The sequence below is a fragment of the Callorhinus ursinus genome, unplaced genomic scaffold (assembly GCF_003265705.2).
Source record: "Callorhinus ursinus isolate GAN/ISIS: 27379988/994484 unplaced genomic scaffold, GSC_fseal_2.0 scaffold7, whole genome shotgun sequence".
NCBI lineage: Eukaryota > Metazoa > Chordata > Mammalia > Carnivora > Otariidae > Callorhinus > Callorhinus ursinus.
The window spans coordinates 58599017-58621792 of NW_027397069.1; the positions used below are offsets into that span (position 1 = coordinate 58599017).

Consider the following 22776-nt stretch of genomic DNA (forward strand, 5'->3'; position numbering starts at 1 on the left):
GTAGTTAAGGATTTGGGGAATAATCTGTTAAGTCGGAAGAAGAACTTATCCCCTCCTCCATCCCGAAGTGCACCCCTTTTGATGATGTAATTAATGCAGCCCCCTTGAAAAGTCCCCTACCTGCTCCCTGCCCTCAAAGAAATTATAGTTGAGAGGTTTATCACAGATTTATCTTAGAACATTCTCTTATTACATAGTGACACTGAGGAAAGACCTTCCAGTGCTGTTGCTGGGAGATTTGTCTATATGAACATTAGAGTTCTTTCAAATCTTGATATTATCATTCTTAATCTCTGAAGAAATATTTCTGCCCCAGAATTGAGAACTCATCTGTTTTGTGCCCTTACTGTATATTTTTGCCTCTGTTCTACTTACCCTCCTTAGTGGGTCTTTTGTTAAGAAATGGCTATTTGTAAGCATTATTGATTAATAACATATCAAAAATGTTTTAGAATAAAACCAAAAATGTAACAAAGTCATCAAAAGGCTGATCTGACTTCCTTCTTTTTTTTTAAGATTTTATTTATGTATTTGTCAGAGAGAGAGAGAGAGAGAGAGAGCACAAGAAGGGGGAGCAGCAGACAGAGCGGGAAGCAGGCTCCCTGCTGAGCCCGATGCGGGACTCAATCCCAGGACCCTGGATCATGACCTGAGCCGAAGGCAGTTACTTAACCGACTGAGCCACACAGGTGTCCCTCATCTGACTTCTAATCTGATTTTTAATCTGGTGGAATGTTGACAAAAACTAATTAATGTAGAGAATTTGTAGAGCAAAACTCATTTATGAGGTCTTTTCAGAAAATTTCATATGAATGAATTGTTCCAGAGTACTGAATTTTCCCCTTAAAGGATAGTTAATGGAAAAAGCGTGGACTGGTTTCAATCCCAGTTTCACTCTCTTTTAGCTGGACAGGTTATTTAGCCTCTCAGAATTTCAGTTCTTGAGTCTCTAAAAGGGAATGACAATCCCTACTTCACAGGCCCACTGAAAAGATTAAATGTGATGAGAGTGGAAGGTGCTTTATACGTGGAAGGTCTAGTGTAACCATTAGTCCCTCCTTTCTGCCTTAAAGGCAACACACTTCCTATTTTAATCATGTTGAAATAGTTTGAGAATGTAGATGTATTATAGCCAGAATCCATCATTTTAACCAGATTATATGAAACATAAAAAAAACATAAGCAAGTCTAAAAAAACATCATTAGCAGTTATGTTCTCATATGATTCAGAAGGAGTCATTCCTAAGAGTGAAGGACGTTTGTAGAGTCATTTGCCTTTACACTAAATAACCAAGAGTGAAAAAAAATTTGAGTTCTTTCTTGTTTTTTGCTGTTGTTTTGCAACAGTTTTATGTCACACTGTCAGCAATTACTTATTGCAGTCATTAATTATGCTTTTCTCTCCGTATTCCCCCACCTCTGATTTGTGTCCTTTCTAATCTAATCATCATAAATCATCTTAGAATCATTCTTTTAAAAGAATACAGTTCAGGGTGCCTGTATGGCACAGTCGGTTTGATAAGAAAAATCTGTGTCCCAAGATGGCCGACCGAGCCGGCAAGAGAGTCCCAGTCCTTGGCCCAGGACTCTTCTGGGTTCTTCTCCCTGCTCTGCTTCCCGTGCACACCAATCCGGGTTCTTCTCCCTGCCCCGCTTCGTGCACGTGCCAAAAGTGCCAAGTATGCTGAAGTAGAGTGTATAATTGCCCCCTTTGTTTGTGCTCGGGGCACAGACCTTTGGAGATGGCTCACCTCTGAGCCCGCCGGCGTTAAATAAACCTCCTATCCTCCAAGATCTCCGGGTGCCGCTTGGTTCTCCCGTCGGGTGATCCAGTCCAGGTTCCATAACAGGTTAAGCATCCAACTCTTGGTTTTGGCTCAGGTCATGATCTCAGGGTCGTGAGACTGAGCCCCACGTTGGGCTCTGTGCTAAGCGCAGGGTCTGCTTAAGACTCTTTCTCCCTCTGCCCCTCCTCCTGGTTCTCTCCTCTCTCTCTAAAATAAATAATCTCAAAAAAATAAAGGAACACAGTTCAACTCTGTTTCTGTGCACCGTGTATCTTTAAGTACTGATTTTTGTATGCACTGGACAGTTTTGTTTTGTTTTGTTTTTTTTCCTTACCTCCTGATTTGGGGTCCTGTTTTGGATAGCCAAGAATGTCAGCTACATGGTATCTGGATAGGAAGCTACTTGGGCTTGGCAATTGGATGTTTTGATGACACCGGTAAATGAGTTTGAGGTTACAGGAAGCCTTGTTCCAGGGATTGGTGTCTCCGGATCATTCAAGGGTCCAAAGTCCATTAATAGGCTTCAGAGATTTGTGACCCCACTGAAATTCTGTGCAAATTTTATATGCCTGTGTGTCCATGCTGTTTTCTAGAGAGTTTATTCGTAGCTTTTATATGTATTCAAATATGTTCCTGACATCAGAAAACTTAGAACCCCTGGTAATCCACATTTGGAAGTCTGATATTAGGAACCTGAGAAACTTGACCTCTAGAGTTTACCTGCCAACAATCCTCAAGTACCTTCCCCCTCCCCCGGAAGCTGGAAAGCCACTGAACCCTTTTGACTTGATTTCATTATCTGTAAAAGTGTTTGTCGGGGGGATGTTGTAGAGCAAAACATCGTAGTTACAATATGCATTATTGCAAATAGATACTCCCAAACACCAATTCTACTTTGAAATCATATCTGTGAAAATGAGTGTTCAACCTTCCTAGTGAATTGAATGTTTCCACTTAGACTGATGGCCAGTTCCATTGGTGCCACTATCAGGAGACAGTTCTCCAGCATGTCCCGAGAGCTCTTGGTTCTGAACTGTCTTGTCAAAGATGTTTGTATACCGAACAGCCTTGAATCCTGCTGGAGCAGAGGACAAGTTTGTTTGTTGTTGAGCACAATAAAGATAATGTCTCCCTCTGGGTCAAAATTTTGGCAGATTTGTTTGCAGCCTATTATAAAAAATTGGGGTTCCCTAAGCATGGGATTCCTCAACTGTGACCCAAACTCACTGAGTTTGCCACCTGTGCGGGTGGGAGGCAAGGGGATGGATGCAGATGGGAAGCTCAAGCTGCTTGCTGAGCTGGGAGTGATGCACTCCTCCACCTCTGACCTGGGAGTCTCCTGGCTTTTCCAGCATCTGTGAAATGTGGCAACTGAATTTGCTAGTTTGCAAGTAGAGTAAAATCTCAGATGCTTCACAGTTCTTGACACCACTGTCATAATGCCTGTGATTCCTTTGAAGATACTTCAGGATAAACAGAGAGAGAGATGTGTCTCAGGGGAAGTCACAACTCAGGTGCCTCCTCCAGAACAGATACTCAAGGCTGCTAGCACAGTGTTCAGGTATCCGCAACTCAGCCAACATCAGAAGCTTGACTATTAGGATCGCCATGTCAGAAATGGATTTTTATTGGTGGAATTAGCATCTTACTGATTACCACGATGAATACTAAAAATGGATTCCCTATCCTTGCATGAAGAGATTTAAACATCCGTCCAGGCATATAGCCATTATTCTAAGTCCCAGTGATATTCAGAATCTCTAACAACCAGATTTTCATAGGCCCTGACCAGTCCAAACTGAGATAAATCTTGGCCACCGCCCTGGAGCAGACTCCCAAGGAACCCTGCTCTGCCAGGCACTGACTCTTGGGAGTTTCTGGGTTTCTGGACATGAGGCTAGGATTCTCTGGAGTTCTCAGGAGCAGGGAAGGGACAATGGGACACTTGGGGAACTTGGAGAAGTGGATGTTTACCCACCAGTACCAAGAGGTACATATTTTAGTATTTTAACAAGTGATACAGCTTCACTGAAGCATTCCAGCTACATGTATGCTGCCCTCAGGAATGGCAGCCAAGGCGTGATCATCCCTAAACAGCTCAATTCCCAGTCTTTCTTTGGAGGATTTCCGGTTGTTTGTTGCCAAAGGGAACAGAATCCTGCCCTAGAACATTGCTCGGGTGGTTCCTTCATGCAAAGTGGTATTTCCAAACTCTTAAAGGATAGAGAGCTAGGGTTTAACTAGCTGCCAGACCAGGTTGATCACCTGGTTTGTGCCTGCTTCTTGATAGCTGTTTGTTTAATAAGCGTCTGTCTGTGTAGCAGCATTTGGTCTGAGACTCGAGTTCATTATAACTTGGAAATGAGATTGTCGGAGAGTGGCTACCGGGCACCATCCCTCACACTTTTTCAGCAGTTACTGTAATTTACCAGAGAGTCTGAAGGTTGTGCTTGACCAAATTGGATTAGGCTCGTCCCCAGCAACCACCTTACACAGAAGGAGGGATCATCCAGGAAAACCTCTTAGATGGAGGGCAGCTAACCAAGATCAAAGCACTGCTTGCTGCAGCCCATTTCCATTTAAGTGGGTACCGAGAGTATATTCAGAGGCTGCTTGGTGGCCACTGGAAGCATGACAAACAAAGGGAGGAGGGCAGATAAAATGCCAACGGGATGGCGTGCAGCACCTCTTCATGTGGGTTTGCTGGAAAACTGGCTGCAGCCGCAGGCTACACGGACGACCAGCAATTAGGCACAGTCTAGGTCCCTTCACACTCTCTTTTGTGGCCAATTTATAAGTCAGAAGAGCTGAATTTCAGGTCGTTCCAGCCTTTATAAATGGCAGCGATAGACAGAAACCAAAGGATAATCTGTCAGCATACAGTGAGTGAACCCCACCGGTGATCTCAGCCTCCCCCACGTGGAGATCGGATTCTGTGTCGGTTCACAGCGTGAACACAAAGGCCATCAGTGTACATTGTGTATATAGAGCCAGCGTGTGAGCCTTATCACCTTAACAGCGGCATTATCTCTAGTGACGCCTGTAGGATGGATCCGATGCTAAGGGGCAAGGATTGATAACTGTGCTAGCAGAGACTCAGCCGGCCAGACGGGACAAAGGGGAAACCATTTTTCATGTGTAAATCTTGCAAATGTGTATCTTAACAAAATTATTTACTGGGCCACGGAACAGAGGTCCATTTGATTGGTGTGATCATAAGAATTCAGATGCACTCACCCTACTTTTCTGACACTTAAACTGAAACTTGATTGTATTTCTGGAAGCACCAGGGTAGTTTTATTTTCTTTGGCCATTCCTTTGTGTCGCGGGAATGCTACGTAGGCAAAGCATCTTTGCCACCTGTTTCCCAGTTATGGGGCTTTTACCGGAATTCAGGATGGGAGGATGCAGGACCTTGAGTCAGTGTAGAGTTTAAGAGGAAGGACCCAGAATGGATCCGATGGGAAAGAAAAACAATGAGCAGGCTTGGTGTGGTAGGATCAGGAACACCCCTGACAGCCTGGGTGTGAGAGGAAGTGAAGCGTCTTTTTCCTGTGCAGCCACACCCAGCAAAATCATCTGAATGTCTGTTTTTCGCATCTTCTTGGATCCATTTCTCTGACGGACCCACTCTACTTTGTTTTCTACCTCCACGTAACACTGCTCCTTTTTTGTTACATTGTGCCAAAATGTATGTAACATAAGACTGATCATTTCAACCATTTCTAAGTATGCAATTCAATGGCATTAAGTGCATTCACAATGTGCGTCCATCATCACTGTCTGTTTTCTATTTCCAGAACTTTTCCATCATCCTAAACAGCATCTGTACCCAGTAGACAATAACTCTCCATTATTTCCAACCACCAGACCCTAGGAACCACTGTTCAACTTTCTGTCTCTATGAATTTGCCTATTTGAAGTACCTCCTACACATGGAATCCTACAAAATTTGTCCTTTGGTATCTGCCTTTTTTCACTTAGCGTGATACCTTCAAAGCTCGTCCATGTTGTAGCACATGTCTGAACTTCATTCCTTTTTATGGCTGAGTAATATTCCATTGTATGGATACACCACATTTTGTCTATCTGTTCATCTAACCCTGCTCATTTTTTATCTAGAGATCTAGAATTGTTTTCACACTGGTGATTTATTTATATTGACATGAAGTACATCTGTTCACTGGTTTATTGATAAAAGAGGTTTGTTTTTTTTCCTCACAACTTTATAATTATTTGCTTTGGCTTTGTGAGGTTAACTTTAAAAGTCAGGTAGGTAATGATGTGGCATACATACTTATCACCCAATTACTCAGGACTAGGTTTTTGGTTAAGAATAACCCAGCATCAGCACCCTACTTTAGACTGGAACCAGGTAATTCAATTATAAACAAAGAGAAAGACTCTCCTACTGGACATTTGGGAGACCTGGGAAGGTGACTTTGGTCTCCTGAGCTGCAGTATCCTCACTGGCGAAATATGGGAGATGACCAACATCAAGGGTGCGAGCACACCATGTGACAAATCTGTCCTGCTTGTTTTTTCACGTTTTACTGAAACACAGCCATGCTCGTGTGTTTACTTGGCATCCGGGGCTGCTTTTGACCTAAAATATTTACTACCTGGCCCTTTTCGGAAAGTGGTTGCCAACCCTTGCCTAGATGATCCTTCTCGAATGTCCCTTTGCTCTGAAATCCATGATGCTGTGATAGGCTAGGTGAGGGGAGCAGGAGTGAGGAAAAGATAAAGTCCCAAGGACACAGAAACGGAGGTGTGATGCACTTGTTCTTGACAAGGCTTAAAACGGAGGCAAGCCTCTGACCCGCGCAGGCTGGATTCCTTACCGTAGCCCATGACCCTGCGTCCTCCCGACTTGGCGGCCCCGCGCGACTGCTCACAGCCAGACCCACCAGGGATGACTTCGACGGCACATAAACCTCCTGCGGTTTTTCTTCTCAGGGAGCATATGCTTTGCTCCTGTAAAACCTATCAGCTGGAAAAGCCCCTCTCCTTCAGTGGGAAGTGTTTCCCACGGGGCGTATGTACAACCAGTAGCCTGGAGGCACTTTGTGGAGCCAGAGGGACCCTTTGTGCCTCAGCGCTGCTCCGGCCTCCGCCCGGCGCCCCCAGAAGGGGATGGACTCTGGGCTCCATTTCCTCCTCACCTGGACACCTGCGTTCTGCCCACAGATGCCCCTCCCTTAGCGTTTCACACTATGTTATGATCAATGCTAGAATGTCCCCTTTCTTTAGGTGAGTTTAATTTGTGGGCTGTTCGCTGTGGCCCGCTCTAGCGGGCCGTGGTTGGTGGCAAGGGGAGGAGGTTTTGTGGTATGTGGGGTGCAGCTAGAGGGTGGGGATTCCTCAGCCCCCCCCCCCCCGCTGAGTGCTGTACCTGTGCAAATGGAGTGGAAGACAGTGAATGCCTCTTTTCATGAGGAAAATTACACACCAGAAATCGCCATTATGCAGATGTCTCGTTTTGCATGCCGTATGACCAACATATTTATTGAGTTCTGTTTTTTTATATTTACAAGCATAAAAGTCGCCCACTCATTTTATATGTGTGTGTGTGTGTGTGTGTATTTATATTTATATATGTGGGGGTATGTGTATATATATATATATATATATATATATACACATACATAGTTAAATTTTTATATTCATTTAATTTTGATTTTGAAATGAGCTCAGATTTCTAGAAAAGTTATAAAAATAGAACAAAGAATTCTCATATAATCTTCATCCCATTTCCCTTAATATTAACTTTTATCATATTTGCTTTATCATTCTCCCCCACCCTCTTGCTCTATTCTGTCTCTGTCAGATACGATGCCCCTCCAACCCTAGATACTTAAGGGAATAATTCCTAAAAGTAATGTCCTTTTCCATAAAGTACAATTACCAAAATTAGAAAGTTAACATTGATGAAATACTCTTATCTAATCTCTGGCCCTTACATTGATATATTTTAAGTGTAGAATTATGCATGCGAGAAATTGAATTTGTTTGCTTTTCTCATAGTGGGTATTGCTTGTTCTGGATTATATTTCTGCTATGTGGTTTTCCATTTGCAGAAAATAACAAATGCAAAGTAGTATTTGAGGTCTCCAGATGCTCAAAAAAAAAAAAAATGCTTGCTGTCCAAACCTACATTATGATATTAGAACATACTAAGATTTCAGAAAAGAAAGAATATATTACTAGTGTTAGTAGTGGTAATAACAGTAAATAGCAATGCCCTTTGTTCCTGATGTGTGTTTGGGCTCAGGCTACTGAACTTTTGGTCAAGTCCAGCTACCGTTCTGGGAGTCCAGACCTTTTGCAAATGAGTAGCTGTGCAGATATGAGACCTCAGATAGGTATTTTCTGGTAAATCCCTAAGTGCACGATGGTTAGCACCATTTGCTTGGGGGATAGTACAAAGTACTTGGGCAAAACTCTTCTTTTTTCTTCAGCTCCTCACCCTAAAGGTCAAGCTAAAACACTTGTATGGGGACAAGAGAGAGACACAACAGAGCAAGTTAAAATTATCGCTTTTTAGCAGAATTTTTGTGGGGTTTCAGAAGAGAAATTTATACCATTGTGATGAGCACTGGGTGTTATACGCAACTAATGAATCTTTGAACACTACATCAAAAACTAATGATGTACTATATGCTAGCTAATTGAATTTAAATTTAAAAAAAAAAGAATTAATTTGTAATTCAGAAAGATTTTCCCCCTGCAATCTGAGACCCAGATAGCACATAGTCATATTTGAATATAGGGCTTGCACACCAGTCACTGCCCCTCGTGGACTCCTCTGGAGACCCCTCTCCTCACTCCTTCTGCTCCAGCTACAGAATGAATGAAGCTGGACAGGATCAAATTTACAAGGCTGACATATATTTTCCTATCAAAATTCACCCGTAACATATCTTCTTAGACCTGGTGCTGTTAGGGGCTCTTTGTAGATGCCCTATCTTATCTTTTCCAGAGAGTAAATCCCTGCTCTCTTTGACATTCATGGTTGTGAAAATACTTACTAATGCCATAGCTTGAGTGTGTCAGTCCTTACCAATGGCACTTCTGCATTTTATATTCTTTGTGTGTGGGGGGGGATTGGGGGCGGCTTTAAGTTCTGATCCAGTTTGTTTATTTATTTATTTATTTGCATTTTATATTCTGATTATTAACATCTTGGTTAACTCTGTGAAGAAAGTAGGGCAAACCAAGAAGGTAGGGGGAATATTTTAAGACATTCTTGCCTCCTCTTTTTTGTTGAAGTGGTTCCAGTGCTCAGAGCTAGATCATCATTCACTGAGGCATGCTCTGTGTTTGGGGGAAGAGGTATCATTCAACTTCCAGAGACTTCAAATCCCACTGTTCAATATCCTGAACTTGGGAATGAGGGGCAGAGCAGGTCGATAAAGTCAGCCTACCATATTTGAGTCAAAAGCCACGGTCCTTGAGGAGAAACACTGGGGCCATGCACTATGGTGCTGCTCTAGAAATTTAGAAGGCATGAACACATCCACCTTGCTAGGGCATTTTGGGACATGCGGTGCTTAGGATTCGAGGTTTCTACCATGACACATACCTCCCCACTATCTATTTTTTCGGGAAGTATTAAGAGGGGGCATGCCTGCTTGTAGAAGGTACCTCCTGGAGCACATCCCTACGGGGTACAAAGAATACAATACAACTGGGACCCTGATTACCTGGGTGGTGCAGTCGGTTAAGCATCCAGCTCTTGGTTTCCACTCAGGTGGAGATCTCAGGGTCCTGAGATGGGGCCCCGTGTCAGACTCTGCATTCAGCACAGTCGGCTGGAGATTCTCTCTCTCCCTCTGCTCTTCCCGCTCGTGCTCTCTCTCTCTTTCTCTAAAATAAATGAATAAATATTTTAATAAACAAACAAACAAACAAACAAATAAATGGGGCCCTGAAGCTGTGTACAGGAGAGTTTATTCATCCAGTAATGACCAGATGGGCACCCGCCCAGGACCTTGAGAAAGACCCACACTTCATGTATTTTGTTCCTTCAGTCTTTTTACCTCTACATTTTGTACCCAGCCACCAAGTTTGGGTGTTCTGCTCTTCTCTTTTCAGACATAAAAGGTATCATTTTAACCACTTGTTTCATTAAACATTTGAATTAAATTAAAAAAAATTAAATAAATAAGTGAATTAAATATTTGAATTAAATTTAAACTTGTTCCTTTTTTACTAGAGACACCTTTGTTCAGTAACTTCACAAAAGAACAAATGGAATTGGTCCAGCGATTGATTCTTTTCATTCTTCCTTATTTTTGTTTGTTTGTTTGTTTTAATGCATATGCAGACAAGATGGTCTGAATATGAAGAGACATGAAGGAGTTTATTCAAGAGGAGAAAGACCTATCCAACTTTTGTCCCTGGTACTTAAGAGGACAAAAGTTTCTGTCTCTCCACTGATCCTTCCACCTTCGTGTGCCCTCATTATTTATCCAGCAAAAAGGATGATATTGAACATGTCTGCTTCTTTCCTACACAGGCTTTGCATTTATATCGTAGTACGGTGAACATTTTAAAAATCACAGAGGAAAGGTATTCCACCTTGATAAAGTCAGTCATCTTACGATATTTGGACTCAGGCCCTTGTGGCCACAAGTCTGGCAACTTGGCAGTGACCTAGTGAAGAAAGGAGGAAGCTGGGAATGGGTGAGGCTCAGGTTCAAATGCAGAGCCCGGGGAGGCCAACACACGTGGAGTTTTGTCAGAGGGCATGAGTGAGAGGGCAGGGCTGCCTGAGCTGTGTGTTGGGAGAGAGTTAAGGATAGTGTAAGTCTCTAAGGAATTTTGGAAACAAGGTTTCCAGGATCTGGAGGGGGCTAGCTATTGTTGGGGAAAAGTCATTTATTACTGTCTAATAAAACCCTAGTCACGAGACCCTCCAGATGTGTATCAGTGGGTCATATGCTTGGGGGATGATTGCCAACATGTGTCTTGGGGAGTAGAGATAAAGGAAGTTTCCAAAGGAGTTTTTATATCTTAAAAAAGACTTACAGGATCCTAGGGGTTGACTAAGATTGCCTTTTGCCCTTAGCAAAAAGTATCAACATCAAGGCAGCTGAGTCCCTAGAGGAATGTCACTCTGCCTGTTTCAAGGATTTGTCAGTGGGCTCTAGGTAGCAAGGAAATTTAATAATTTTTCTTTTTCCCACATCAACAAGTACTATCTTAACACATGGAAATGGGAAAAATACATTTGATGTAGGACATCCTAATACATTATCAGGAGCACAGGAGAAAGTTCTGGAATCAGTTTGACCCAAGTTCGAGTCGAAGCCATTTATTTGAGATACTAGGCAAATTACTTACCTTGCATATAACACAATTTCTTCATCTTCACGATGGGAACCATGCTGAGAAAATATAATCAGATTTGTTTCTCTAATTTCTGGAAAGCATCAGAGGCAAAAATAATAAAGTGAGAGATGCCACTTGCAAACTGTCCCACACCTGGCTCACAGTTTATATACATGACGGCTGTTATATAATTATTAATTTCAGATTCCTGTCCTCAGCACAGTGCCTCTTCTCAGTACCGTGTCTGATACTCATTCCTGCCAGGAACTTGTATTGATCGTCCGCTGTGGTGCAGGCGTTGTACTGAGCACCAGGATACCAAAAGAGACCAGGCAGACACAGTGTCAGATCGTAGGCTCTGAAATGTTAATGGGACCAATTAATGAAAAAGCAGAGGTTAAACTGCCATTTCCTCAAAAGATGAAAAGATCTCTAGAATTCCATTGTTACTCTTAGTATGGCTGGATTCTTTGTACTTTTTCTTCTGTCTCTATTACTGATGCAAGCTGCACCAAAAACTAACCTGAGCCTCCCGGAAAAAACCAGCCACACACCTCTCGCACCCCATCTCCTCTTCCGGCCTGCCCTGGATCGCCGCCACAGCATCTTTTTCCATTGACTTGGCAGGTGACTGTGGTTTGCTGCTTTTTGTCCCATTAACCTCTATTTTATCTGTCAAGAATAGTATTCCCCATTGTTGAAAGCAGCAGTGTGCCAACCAAGCAAGCTTGGAGTCCTGTCTGATGGAGCATTACAGAGAGCAAAAGGGAAAGTTTAAACAGATTTCCTTCTTTAATTTCCTGAAAGGATCACAGACGGAACTTGCCCTCTAGCAAAATGCTTTTGGTTTGCATTATAATAACAAGCATTTATTGCCTTGACGGGGAAGAGAGAGGCCTTGGAAGAATGGCCCTGCATTTCCTGGTTTCCTTTAGTCCTGTTATTACTACTCAGGGACCACCATGCCATTTAAAAACATAAAAACTTTCTTGGTAGCCTAATGTACTCAAAAACACTTTTTCCTCTTATTATTGTAAAACATGGTGCTAATTTCTTATTATTGCATGTGGGTTTGAGCAATGGGATCATGCTCAAAGAGGAAAAAAAAAATCTCCTTTTCTTTCTCCTGTGGAGAAATTCAAGGTACAGGGTGTCTAGTGTGCAGTTGGAAAGTCACAGAACTCTCACGAACTCTCGATATTTTGTATTTGTATTTATGTTTCATAAAAAAGAAATCCCTCTTGTATCTGATTAATTTCATCCGACTGAACTTCTGCAAAATATACATGTAAAATATACAAGGGATGGTTTCAAAATAATGCAAGTGATGTGAGCGATCCTTGAGAATCGGTCTTACTAGAACATAAACTTTGTTAGGCCAAAGACCCTTTCTGTCTTGTTCGCTGCTGGGTCTCCAGCTCCTGTAACATTGCAACACATATAATAGATGTTCAAAATTTATTGACCAACGTTGAATACCTTACATTTCTATCTACTAATACAGATGAAAATTCTGGAGAGGAAGTTTTTAGGCTTCAAGCTCTCAAACTCTGGACGTGGTCACACCCAGCCCCCTCTCTTGCTTACACCCAAAGTGGCGTTCATTTCTTTCTTGAGCAGTGCTTTAACAAAACTTAATTTGCCCATATTTCTCCTTTCCCAGCACCCAAGTGCAAGTACACTCTTCGCTGGCCTTTCATATTTCCACTTGGCTTGCTCCTGCTCTTCTTCCAGGGCTCAGAGTGTATTTCACTTCTAATTTAAGGCTCACCTTCACTGATCTAAAGATCTAAAGATCCTTTGTGATTGGCTGTCTTAGCATCCTGAATTTTTTTCTTCAAATCACACGTCTCAATTATCATTATATAATAATCTGCATAATTATTGTTTTGTACTTCCTTGACCCAGACAAAACTCCTTGATAGCAAGGACTATATCTATCTTGTTTCCAATAAGATCCTCGGCACCCAGTGATTCCTAGTCAAAGTAGGCACTTCATAAATATTTGTTGACTCGATGAATGAATTGAGGGAGAGAGGAAGAATGGGAGGAAGGAATCAAGAATCAGGGGTTGGATGACTTAGTGTTTCTTTAGATTTGCCTAAATCCTATTGACACATGTTGATCTTACCAGATTGATCTTCTCCATTTCCTGCTTCTCAAAAGGTACTTGTGTGTGTGTATCTGTGTGTGTATATACTTTTTTGTATATCTTTTGAGGGTAGTTTGATGGGCTGGCTATATTTCTAAATAATCCAAAATACCAGAATAAATCCGTATTGATTTAATGATTCTGTATTTTATGAATTACTTAGTAAGTGAAAGTCTTCATATCTGAAATAGAGGAATATTTTTCTTCTATATCACACTGAACATTAGTTGCTTATTTTGGATCTGAGCCAGTTGCTGAATTTAAATCACAAAATGTGTAAACTACACACATAAATTTGCATAGATGAGTACTTAGTGGCAATATCTGATGACATTCTCAAACATTTTCTTTTCCTATGGCACACTTTTTAAATAACTTTATTTAGTTTCCTTTCTATTTTCATCTAATAAACAGCTGGTTCGATGAGTTGACCACATGTTTTATGACACAACAAGAAGGGCTCCAGAAACAACAATTATTAGAAATACTTAACAAGGCATGGAGTTGGATTTGCCCCTTGGAAGACAGTAGTGCAGACACCTGGTGCTGAATGATGTAGGAAATGTTGGGGTTCAGAGCTGATGGCTAAGAAAGAATTCCTGAGATGTCTTCAGTGCAAAAAGGTGGTTTTATTAAAGCCTGGAGACAGGACTCGTGGGCAGAAAGAGTTGCCCTGAGGTTGTCAGGAGTGGCGGATTGTCTTCTTTCAAGGTGGGAAGGGGTTAGGAACAGGGTAAATCTCTAAGGAATTTTGGAAGCAAGGTTTCCAGGACCTCAAGGGGGCTAGCTATTGTTAGGAAAAGGTCTTTTATCACTGTCTAGTAAAACCCTAGTCCTGAGACCCTTCAGATGTAAATCAGGGAACCATATGCTTGGGGAATGATTGCCAACATATATCTTGGGGGAGAGAGGAAAAGGAAGTTTCCAAAGGAGTTTTTATATGTTTAAGTAGACTCACAGGATCCTAGGGGTTTGGGATAATGTTAGCCTAAGGTTGCCTTTTGCCCTTAGCAAAGTATGAACGTCCGCGCAGCTGAGCTCCCAGAGCAAGGTCGTTCTACCTGTTTCAAGGACTTTGTCAATGGGCAATAAGTAATAAGGAAATTTGCCTTATTTTTTCTCTTTTACCTTTGTTTCCCACATCACCGAAGACTTTATCCTGTGGGTCCTTCAGTGATGGCAGGGCCTGGGTGGGTTGGGTAGGTGGGTTGTGGGGTTAAGCCTCTGACAACTGAAACCTCACAAAGCTTTATTATGAAAAAGAAAAACCAAGAAAAATTTTGTTCACTTGCTCTCGTCTTAAATCAAGTTCCCCAGAGCAGATCCTGAGACGAGGATTCACGTTCAAGAAACCAGTAAGGAAATGGGAAGTAAGGTAGCGAAGGGGTAAATGCCAGGCAAGGGTGCAATTTGAGGTGAGGTCCCAGCCTCACCCTGAACTCACAGGGGCTCTGGAACATTCATTCCACCACAGATTTTGTCTCACCTGGAGGTGAGGAAACCAGCTTTCATACTTCTGCACCAGTCAGTCATTGGCTACTGGCCACACCAGGGGGCACTTAAGCTCTCTGAGAGTTGGGGCAACGAGGCTCCACACTCATGGGTCCTCTGAAGAGGGTCGCAAGGGTAAGCTGTTAGGAGCAGAGCACAATGAGAAGTTAAGGGTGAGAACTCAGGACCAACGAGAGGGTATAAGGGAATTAGGTAGAATATCTATACCATCTGCTACCAGCCTTGCCAGTTAAGAACCCCTATATTCTATTGACTTCCCTGGAGGAAAAAAAAAAAAATCATGCTCTCTCTCCTGGGTCCTAAGTAGTCAATTCTTTAGTAGCTTCTTTTTCATCTTTATTTAATACACATGGCTACTGTCACATGGACTATTTTCAAATAACTGCCCTCACCAGTTACTTTTTCTTGAATAAGTGTCCAATAATTAATAAAGACTTATGCCCTCTGCTTTTCCTGTTAGGTCATGGAAGTGTGTGTAGGTCAATACCTTGTTATTAATGAATGATTGATCGTGTTCCATGTTATAAGCCCTAGGCTGCATGGATTACCCACAAATTTTGCTGACTTCTTGAAAAGTTCTCAACCACTTGCCATCCTTTAGCTATCTATTAATTCTTCCTCCTAGATTTATTTAATCCAGCTAAAGAATAATTCAAAATGGAGATTATTCCTAAGATTTACAAATGGAGATTATTCCCCAGACACATTTGCGGATGGTTATCAGAAAATTTGGTCCACGAAGGGGATTCTGTTACCCTTGAAAAATTCAAACCTATTCAATCTGTGAGTGTTGATGGAGGTCATTGTGCCAATGAGACCTACCCTGAGGTAGAGGTGTGATCGTTCAGGATCTGTTAACCTGTTACATTTAACACACTCTGTATGAGGCTGTAAATGCTATAAAGTTGGTTTGGGAACTTCTCTCCAATATTTCTGTGCCAAAACAGGACTAGAGTCGTTCTTATAATAAAATTCCAGATTTACTCTGTTTTTCAGGGACTGGCTATTTGCCTACTTTGCTTCCTTTCTTTCTGTTTTTCTATTACTTTGCCTTTCATTCAACATTTATTTAGTGAGTGCCTACTGTGAGCCAGGCACCGTTGTAGGGGTAGAGTAGGGAAGAAAATATGCAAATATCTCCCCTAATTGAAGCTTTCACTCAGTGGGAGAGACGGAAATTAAACACATGCACTCACGCGCACGCGTGCACACACACACATGCACACACACGCACGCAGTATTTACAAAGCATGGTAAGTGCTTGCTGCAAAGGCGGTAAAGTGAGGTAGAGGAATAGTGTGACTTTGATGAAGCAGGTGGGGGCGGGGGTGGGACAAATCTTTACAGAGTTGCCATTTCAGAAGGAGCCAGCTGCCTAATGATCTGGACTAGAACTTTCTGAGTAGAAGGAATAATGAACGTGAAGCACCCAAGCCAACAACAAGCCTCAGGAGGTCCAGAGAGGGTAGCCAGTGTATCCAGAAAGAAGACAAGAGGGAAGTTGGTCATGAGTTTTGAAAAGTAGGCAGGTAACAGGCTCATTCGAGTCCTGATAGGCCATTGGAAGGAGATTGGATGTTTGACAATCCATTAGAAAATTTTAAGTAAGGCAGGGTCTTAACAGGATTTATTTTTTACAAGATAGCTACCCGCTGTGCTATTGGTGATGCCATAAGCAGGAGCAGGGAGACAGGAAGGCAGTGATGGCAGGGAAGACGGCTCGAGGGTGATGGCAGGCACTTGAGGAGTGGTAGCGCAGAAGGTAAATTTTGGAGAGAGAGAGGCAAAGGACTTGCCACTTACTACGGGCGAGTCTTTGGGCAGGTTATTGCATTTTTCTTGGCTTTGGTTTTCCCGTCTGAAGGTACCTATCACATCATGTTCAGATTAGGATTAAATGCATTAATACTCACTCCATGTAAAGCTCTTCTGCAATTCAGAGCAAGTAGCAATCAATACATGTTTGCTATGTTCAAATTGTTACTAATATTCGATATGGAAAGGGAGAAGTCAAGGATGACACCCAGGGCAAAGACTGCACATAGCCTGTTGTCTGTGTCCCCAGGTAGTGTCCTCTTGAGATGTGGAGGCCCTTGATTTAATCTTGCTGCTGTTCCTGTATGGTCACAAGCCAGTGACTGACTTGGCTTTGCCTGATCTCCCCTTCTTATCTGTAAATGGGGCGAAGATATGAAGTCAAATTGTATGCTGCACTTAACAGTCTTTGTATTTTTCAAAAGAAAAGTTATTAATGAACAAGATAAAATGACTGGCTTGTTAAAAAAAAAGGGTATAGTTTTCAGTCTATGGTTTATGTGTTCAGTGACTGAAATCTAAATATCTGGGTGTATGTATCTAATGTAATGTATAAATGATAACAGAAGAAAAGGGAGGGAAATTGTTGTTAAAGCATTTTCTGATAAGATCGTAAGACTGGCTAAAAAAAGAATTAAAATTAGAGCAGAAAAGACAATGTTCAATGCAAGATATAGAGGCCTTCCATACTGTGCACACAAAAAGAATAATTTGAATGCTGTAAAAAAAATTAGGAAGGGGAGGATTAATGAACGCAGAAACCTATTTTATTAATAGGTTTTATTAACAGTGTGATTTATTAAACACTTTTTAAACACATTTATTAAACACATTTTATTAAACAGTGTGATTTATTTTATTAACAGTGTGATTGCTGAATTGTATGGTAAGAGTATGTTTACTTTTATAAGAAACCACCAAACTGTCTTCTAGAGTGACTGTACGATTTTGCATCCTCACCACCAATGAATGAGGGTTCCTCTTGTTTCATATACTCACCAGCATTTGGTGGTGTCAGTGTTCCAGATGTTGGCCATTCTAGTAAGTATGAAGTGGTATCTCATTTTAGCTCGCAATTCCGTTATGACATATAATATGGAGTATCTTTTCATATGCTTATCTGCCATCTGTACATCTTCTTTGGTAAAGTGTCTGTTAGGATCTTTGGCCCATTTTTAAGATCAGGTTGTTTTCTTATTGTTGAATTTCAAGGGTTCTTTGTATATTTTAGATAAGATTCTTTTATCAGATATATCTTTTGCAAATATTTTCTCCCAGTCTGTGTCTTACCTTCTCATTCTCTTAACACTGCTTTTCACAGAGCAGAGGGTTTTTTTTTTCTTAATGTTAATGAAGTTCAGCCTTTCAATTAATTCTTTCATGGATTGTGCTTCTTACGGATTGTGTCATATCTAGAGTCATTACCATACTCAAGGTTACCTAGGTTTTCTGTTATGTTATTTTTGAGGAGTTTTGTAGTTTTATGTGTTACATTTAGGTCTATGATCTAGTTTTCGTTAATTTTTGTGAAGACTGTAAGATCTATGTGCAATTTCCTTTTTTTTGCATATGGATGTCCAGATATTCCAGCACCATTTATTGAAAAGACTATCTTTGCTTCATTTTATTGCTTCTGCTCCTTTTTTAAAGATCACTTAACTGTATTTATGTGGGTCTATTTCTGGGCTCTCTATTCTATTCCATTGATCTATTTGTCTGTTCTTTCACCAATACCACACCGTTTTGGTTACTGGAGATTCATAGTAAGTCTTGAAGTTGAGTAGCGTCCTCAAACTGTGTTGAAATTTGTTGAATTTTGTTCAATATTCTGAGTCTTTTGCTTCTTCATATAAACTTTAGAATCAGTTTGTCAATATCCACAAACTAACTTTCTGAGATTTTGAATAGGATTGCACTAAATCTATAGACCAATTTGGGAGGGACTGACCTCTTCATAGTATCAGGTCTTCCTATTTGTGAATATGGAATATTTCTCCATTTACTTAGTCCCTTGATTTTGTTCATCAGAGTTTTGTAGATTTTCTCATATAGACCTTGTACATATTTTATTAGATTTATACCCAATTATTTCATTTTGGGGAGTGCTAATGTAAATGGTATTATCTTTTAAATTCCAAATTCCACTTGTTCATTGCCGGTCTATAGGAAGCAATTGACTTTTGTATATTACCCTTGTATATCCTGCAACCTTGCTATAATCGCTTATTAGTTCCAGGAGTGTTTTGTTTGTTTGTTTGTTTTGTTTTGTGGATTCTTTCACATTTTCCATAGAGACAATCATGCCATCTACAAAGACAGTTTTATTTTCTTCTTCCCAATCTGTATACCTTTTATTTTCTTTTCCTGCCTAATTGCATTAGCTAGAACCTTCAGTAAAATGTTGCAGAGGAGTGGTGAGAGAGGACATCCTTACCTTGTGGGAAAGGCACAACACAGTACAATAGAGCAGTTTTCCTCTGCCATTTATTTTACCCTGAACATATTAATAAATTATTGGACTTTCTTATTGAAGTTTAATGATAACCATGTCTAAGCAGTTTCATCAAGATCATTGAAATGGCAATCCCTCAAAATTTTCCTGAATTTCTTACAGGCACTAATGAAAATTAATCTGAAAATGAAAAGCTTTAAGTTTCTCATCATTAGGTATGATATTAGTTGTAAATGTTCTTAGATATTCTTTGACAAGTTGAGAAAGTTTCTCTCTATTCCTAGTTCACTGAGAATTTTTTTTTAATCGTGAATGGATGTTGGATTTTTGTTAAATCCTTTTTTTTTTTTGCATCTATCAATATGATAATGTGATTTTTTTTCTTTTAGTCTTTTGATGTGATACATTATATTAATTGGCTTTTTTTAAAGATTAATTTACCCATTTTGGGGGGGGTGGGCTTGAGAGAATCTCAGGCAGACTCCCTGCCAAGTATGGATTCCTGGTGTGGGGCTTGATCTCATGACCCTGAGATCATGAACTGAGTCAAAATACTTAACTGACTGAGCCACCCATGCACCCCAGTAATTAATTGACTTTTGAATGCTGAACCAGCCTTTTATATTTGGGATAAATTACACTTGGTTGTGTGTATAATTCTTTTTATACATTGTTGGATTCAATTTGCTAATAGTTTGTTGAGAATTTTTGTATCTCTGTTCATGAAAAATAATGGTTGGTAGTTTTCTTTTCTTGTAATGTTTTGGTGTTAGGGCAATGATGGTTTTGGTGTTAGGGCAATGATGGTTTCATAGAATGTTAATGATTTCTGCTCTAACTCATTTATTTTCTTCTGCTAGTATACTTCGAGTTTAATTTGTTCTTCTTTTTCTAGTTTCCTAAGGCAGAAATTTATATTATTGATTATAAATCTTTCTTCTTTTCTAAGATATGCTTTTGATGCTATTCATTTCCCTCTAAGCACTCTTTCCTTTGCAGTCTACAAATTTTGATAAGTTGTGTTTTCATTTTCATTTAGTTCAAAAACTATTTTTTAATTTCTTTTGAGATTTCTTCTTTGGCCCTGTGTTATTTAGAAGTGTTGTTTAATCTCCACAAATTTTGGTATTTTCCAGTGATCTTTTTGTCACTGATTTCTGGTTAACTCCACTGTAGTCTAAGAGTAGACAGTGTATGATTTCTATTCTTTTAAATGTTTTAAGGTGCGTATGATGGCCCAGAATCTTTCTGTATTTTCCATGTGACCTTGAGAAGAAGGTGTATTCTGCTGTTGTTGAAGTAGTCTGTAGATGTCAGTTGTATATAGTTGATTGATATCAACTACGTCCTTTCAGATTTTTTCTGCATCTGTCAATTTCCAATAGAAGAGTGTTGAAGTCTCCAACTATGATAATGGATTTATCTATTTCTCCTTGAAATCTGTCAGTTTTTGTGTCATGTAATTTGATGCTCTGTTGATAAGCACACACACATTACGGATTATTATGTCTCCTTGGAAAATTCACTCCTTTATCATTATGTAATGCCCTTCTTTATACCTGATAACTTTTCTTGCTTTGAAGTCTGCTCTCTCTGAAATTAAAATAGCTACTTCTGCTTGCTTTTCCTAATTATATTTTTAGTATTGTAGGTGTGTTGTTATTACCAGGAGTACTAATCCAACTCTGACAGGTCAGGCCCCATTTGAACCCTTTCCATTATGCTCTCATTTATGACATTTTAATTTAAAAGTGAGTGTTGACCCCAGAAAACCTGGGAATTTTTGTTCTTCAACTCAAAAGGTAAACTGTAAGTCATTCAGCAATTTTATATAAATAGCCGTATTCATTTTAGCATCATCCTTCAAATGGATCTCCTCCTCAGAGTGGTCCCTTTGCAGAAGGACTATATCTATATTTTGATTTTTTTTCATTGTGCATATCAGTTTGAATGGTTTCTGTTAGAACTAATACTTTTATCCCCCCATCCTGATTGCTGTCATTCCTCCTTTTCTTCAACCAGAAGAGTGAGCATTGGTGGAAGAGAATAGACTTCTATCTTCTTAGCTAGCAGGAGGCATGGGCCTGAGGTCCTTCTGAAATGCACACAGCCATTCTTTCTTCAGTATTGAGATAGCTTTCAGCACTTGTTATCATTCCATTTGAGTGAGTACACCACACTTTTAATGGGTATTTCAGTTTTATTGCAGTACGCCAGGAGCATACACACTGGGAGAAATAACAGAGTGTCCTGCAAAGTCATCCTGATCTGTGCCTGTTTTCTCTCCCTCTCCTGTGTCCCTAGGTAAGTGTGAGATCGGCTGGGCCTACTATTGCACGGGGGCAGGTGCTGCCACAGCCATGCTGCTGTGCACATGGCTGGCTTGCTTCTCGGGCAAGAAACAGAAGCAGTACCCCTACTGAGATGGAGCCACCGGGAGCAAACAGAGGAGAAGATAGGCCAAAGGGGTCTGGAGAGACTGAAACATCCAGCTGCTTTCAAAAGGTGGAATAGTGGTTCTCTAATCCATACAGTGCTCGTGAAATGAAACCCAGTGGAATGGTCAACATTACAGAATGGCATAAAGGGTTGTGCAAGATTTGCAAAAGAAATGGAGAATATGGAGAAAGAGAGAAGAACGGACCAAAGGCTAAAAATATTGCAGGGTGTTGGGTGTTTCTATTCCACAGAGTATTGTTAATGTTGAACACATACACACACCAAACAAACCTATATATGCAAACAAGGATTTTGGATTGTTTTAAAAGATGAGGACTATGAAAGTTAAAAGGGCTAGTGGAAACAGTATTATGTTGGGAAGCAGGGTAACACACAGATGTTCCCTGTAGGTCATGGCACTTCTGAAAGCACATACAGACATATGCGCATCCACACACATGCCCACACACAAACATAGACATTGTTACACAGATTGTATGTGAGGTTTAGCAGCGCATTACTCCTCTGTTTTCTTTTTAATGTACACTTAAAATACAGTATTATCACTTTATAAAGCATACATTAAACCTAATAAATGGACCAATAAGCCACTCTCAGTATTTTGTATATCCTCGCATAAACTCTTTATGCCCTCAACATGTGTTCAGTGTTTATGCAGACATTTAGAGTTAAGCCTTTGTATTTCAATATTATTCAAAAATATGCAAGATTTCTTTATCTGAGTAGCTTCTGCTATGATATTCTTATGAAGTAAAGAGGCAACTTCCTGTCCACTGTAGGAGAGAATTCAGTTGAAGGAGTGAGATAATGAGAGACATTATCCATTCATTAGATCTTGTTTTCTTTTGTTCATTATTGTACTGCGTTGTACCACATTTATTTCAATATTCATTTTGTATAAAAAAAATTTAAAAGTGCTATTTTGTTTGTATTTGAAAAACCCTGTGAATAAATTCTCTTTGATCAATAGTTAAATGAGTCGTGGAGTGTTAATTCAGTTGCTGGATTTACTTCTTTAATTTTCTAAATATAGCCTTTCTACTCCAACAGTCCTATAAATTTTCCTTTTCCTCCTAACTCCTCCCATTAATTCTCTCCCTAATCACCCAACCAGGCATTGTTCTGGGCACACAAGGTATTAAAGGTAAGTAAGAGTTCCTGCTTTCAACTGAAATTCTTTGCAACTAGAATTCTAACTACATTTAAATCATGACCAAATTCTTATGAGAGAAGAATTTCAACTCTATTCTGGATTGACTTTG

The 22776-nt window shown here is 40.3% G+C and overlaps 1 protein-coding gene across 3 annotated transcripts in view; it reads left to right on the top strand.

The window, feature by feature from the left end:
- Window positions 1-22483, top strand: part of LHFPL6 (LHFPL tetraspan subfamily member 6) — a 241327-nt gene extending 218844 nt beyond the window's left edge. For all 3 annotated transcript variants that reach the window (XM_073894633.1, XM_025874688.2, XM_073894632.1), the window contains one exon: window positions 21359-22483. In XM_073894633.1, coding sequence (XP_073750734.1) covers window positions 21359-21477 — 119 coding nt within the window. In that variant the 3' untranslated portion in view covers window positions 21478-22483. The remainder of the gene's footprint in view (window positions 1-21358) is intronic.
- The last annotated feature ends 293 nt before the right edge of the window (window positions 22484-22776 follow it).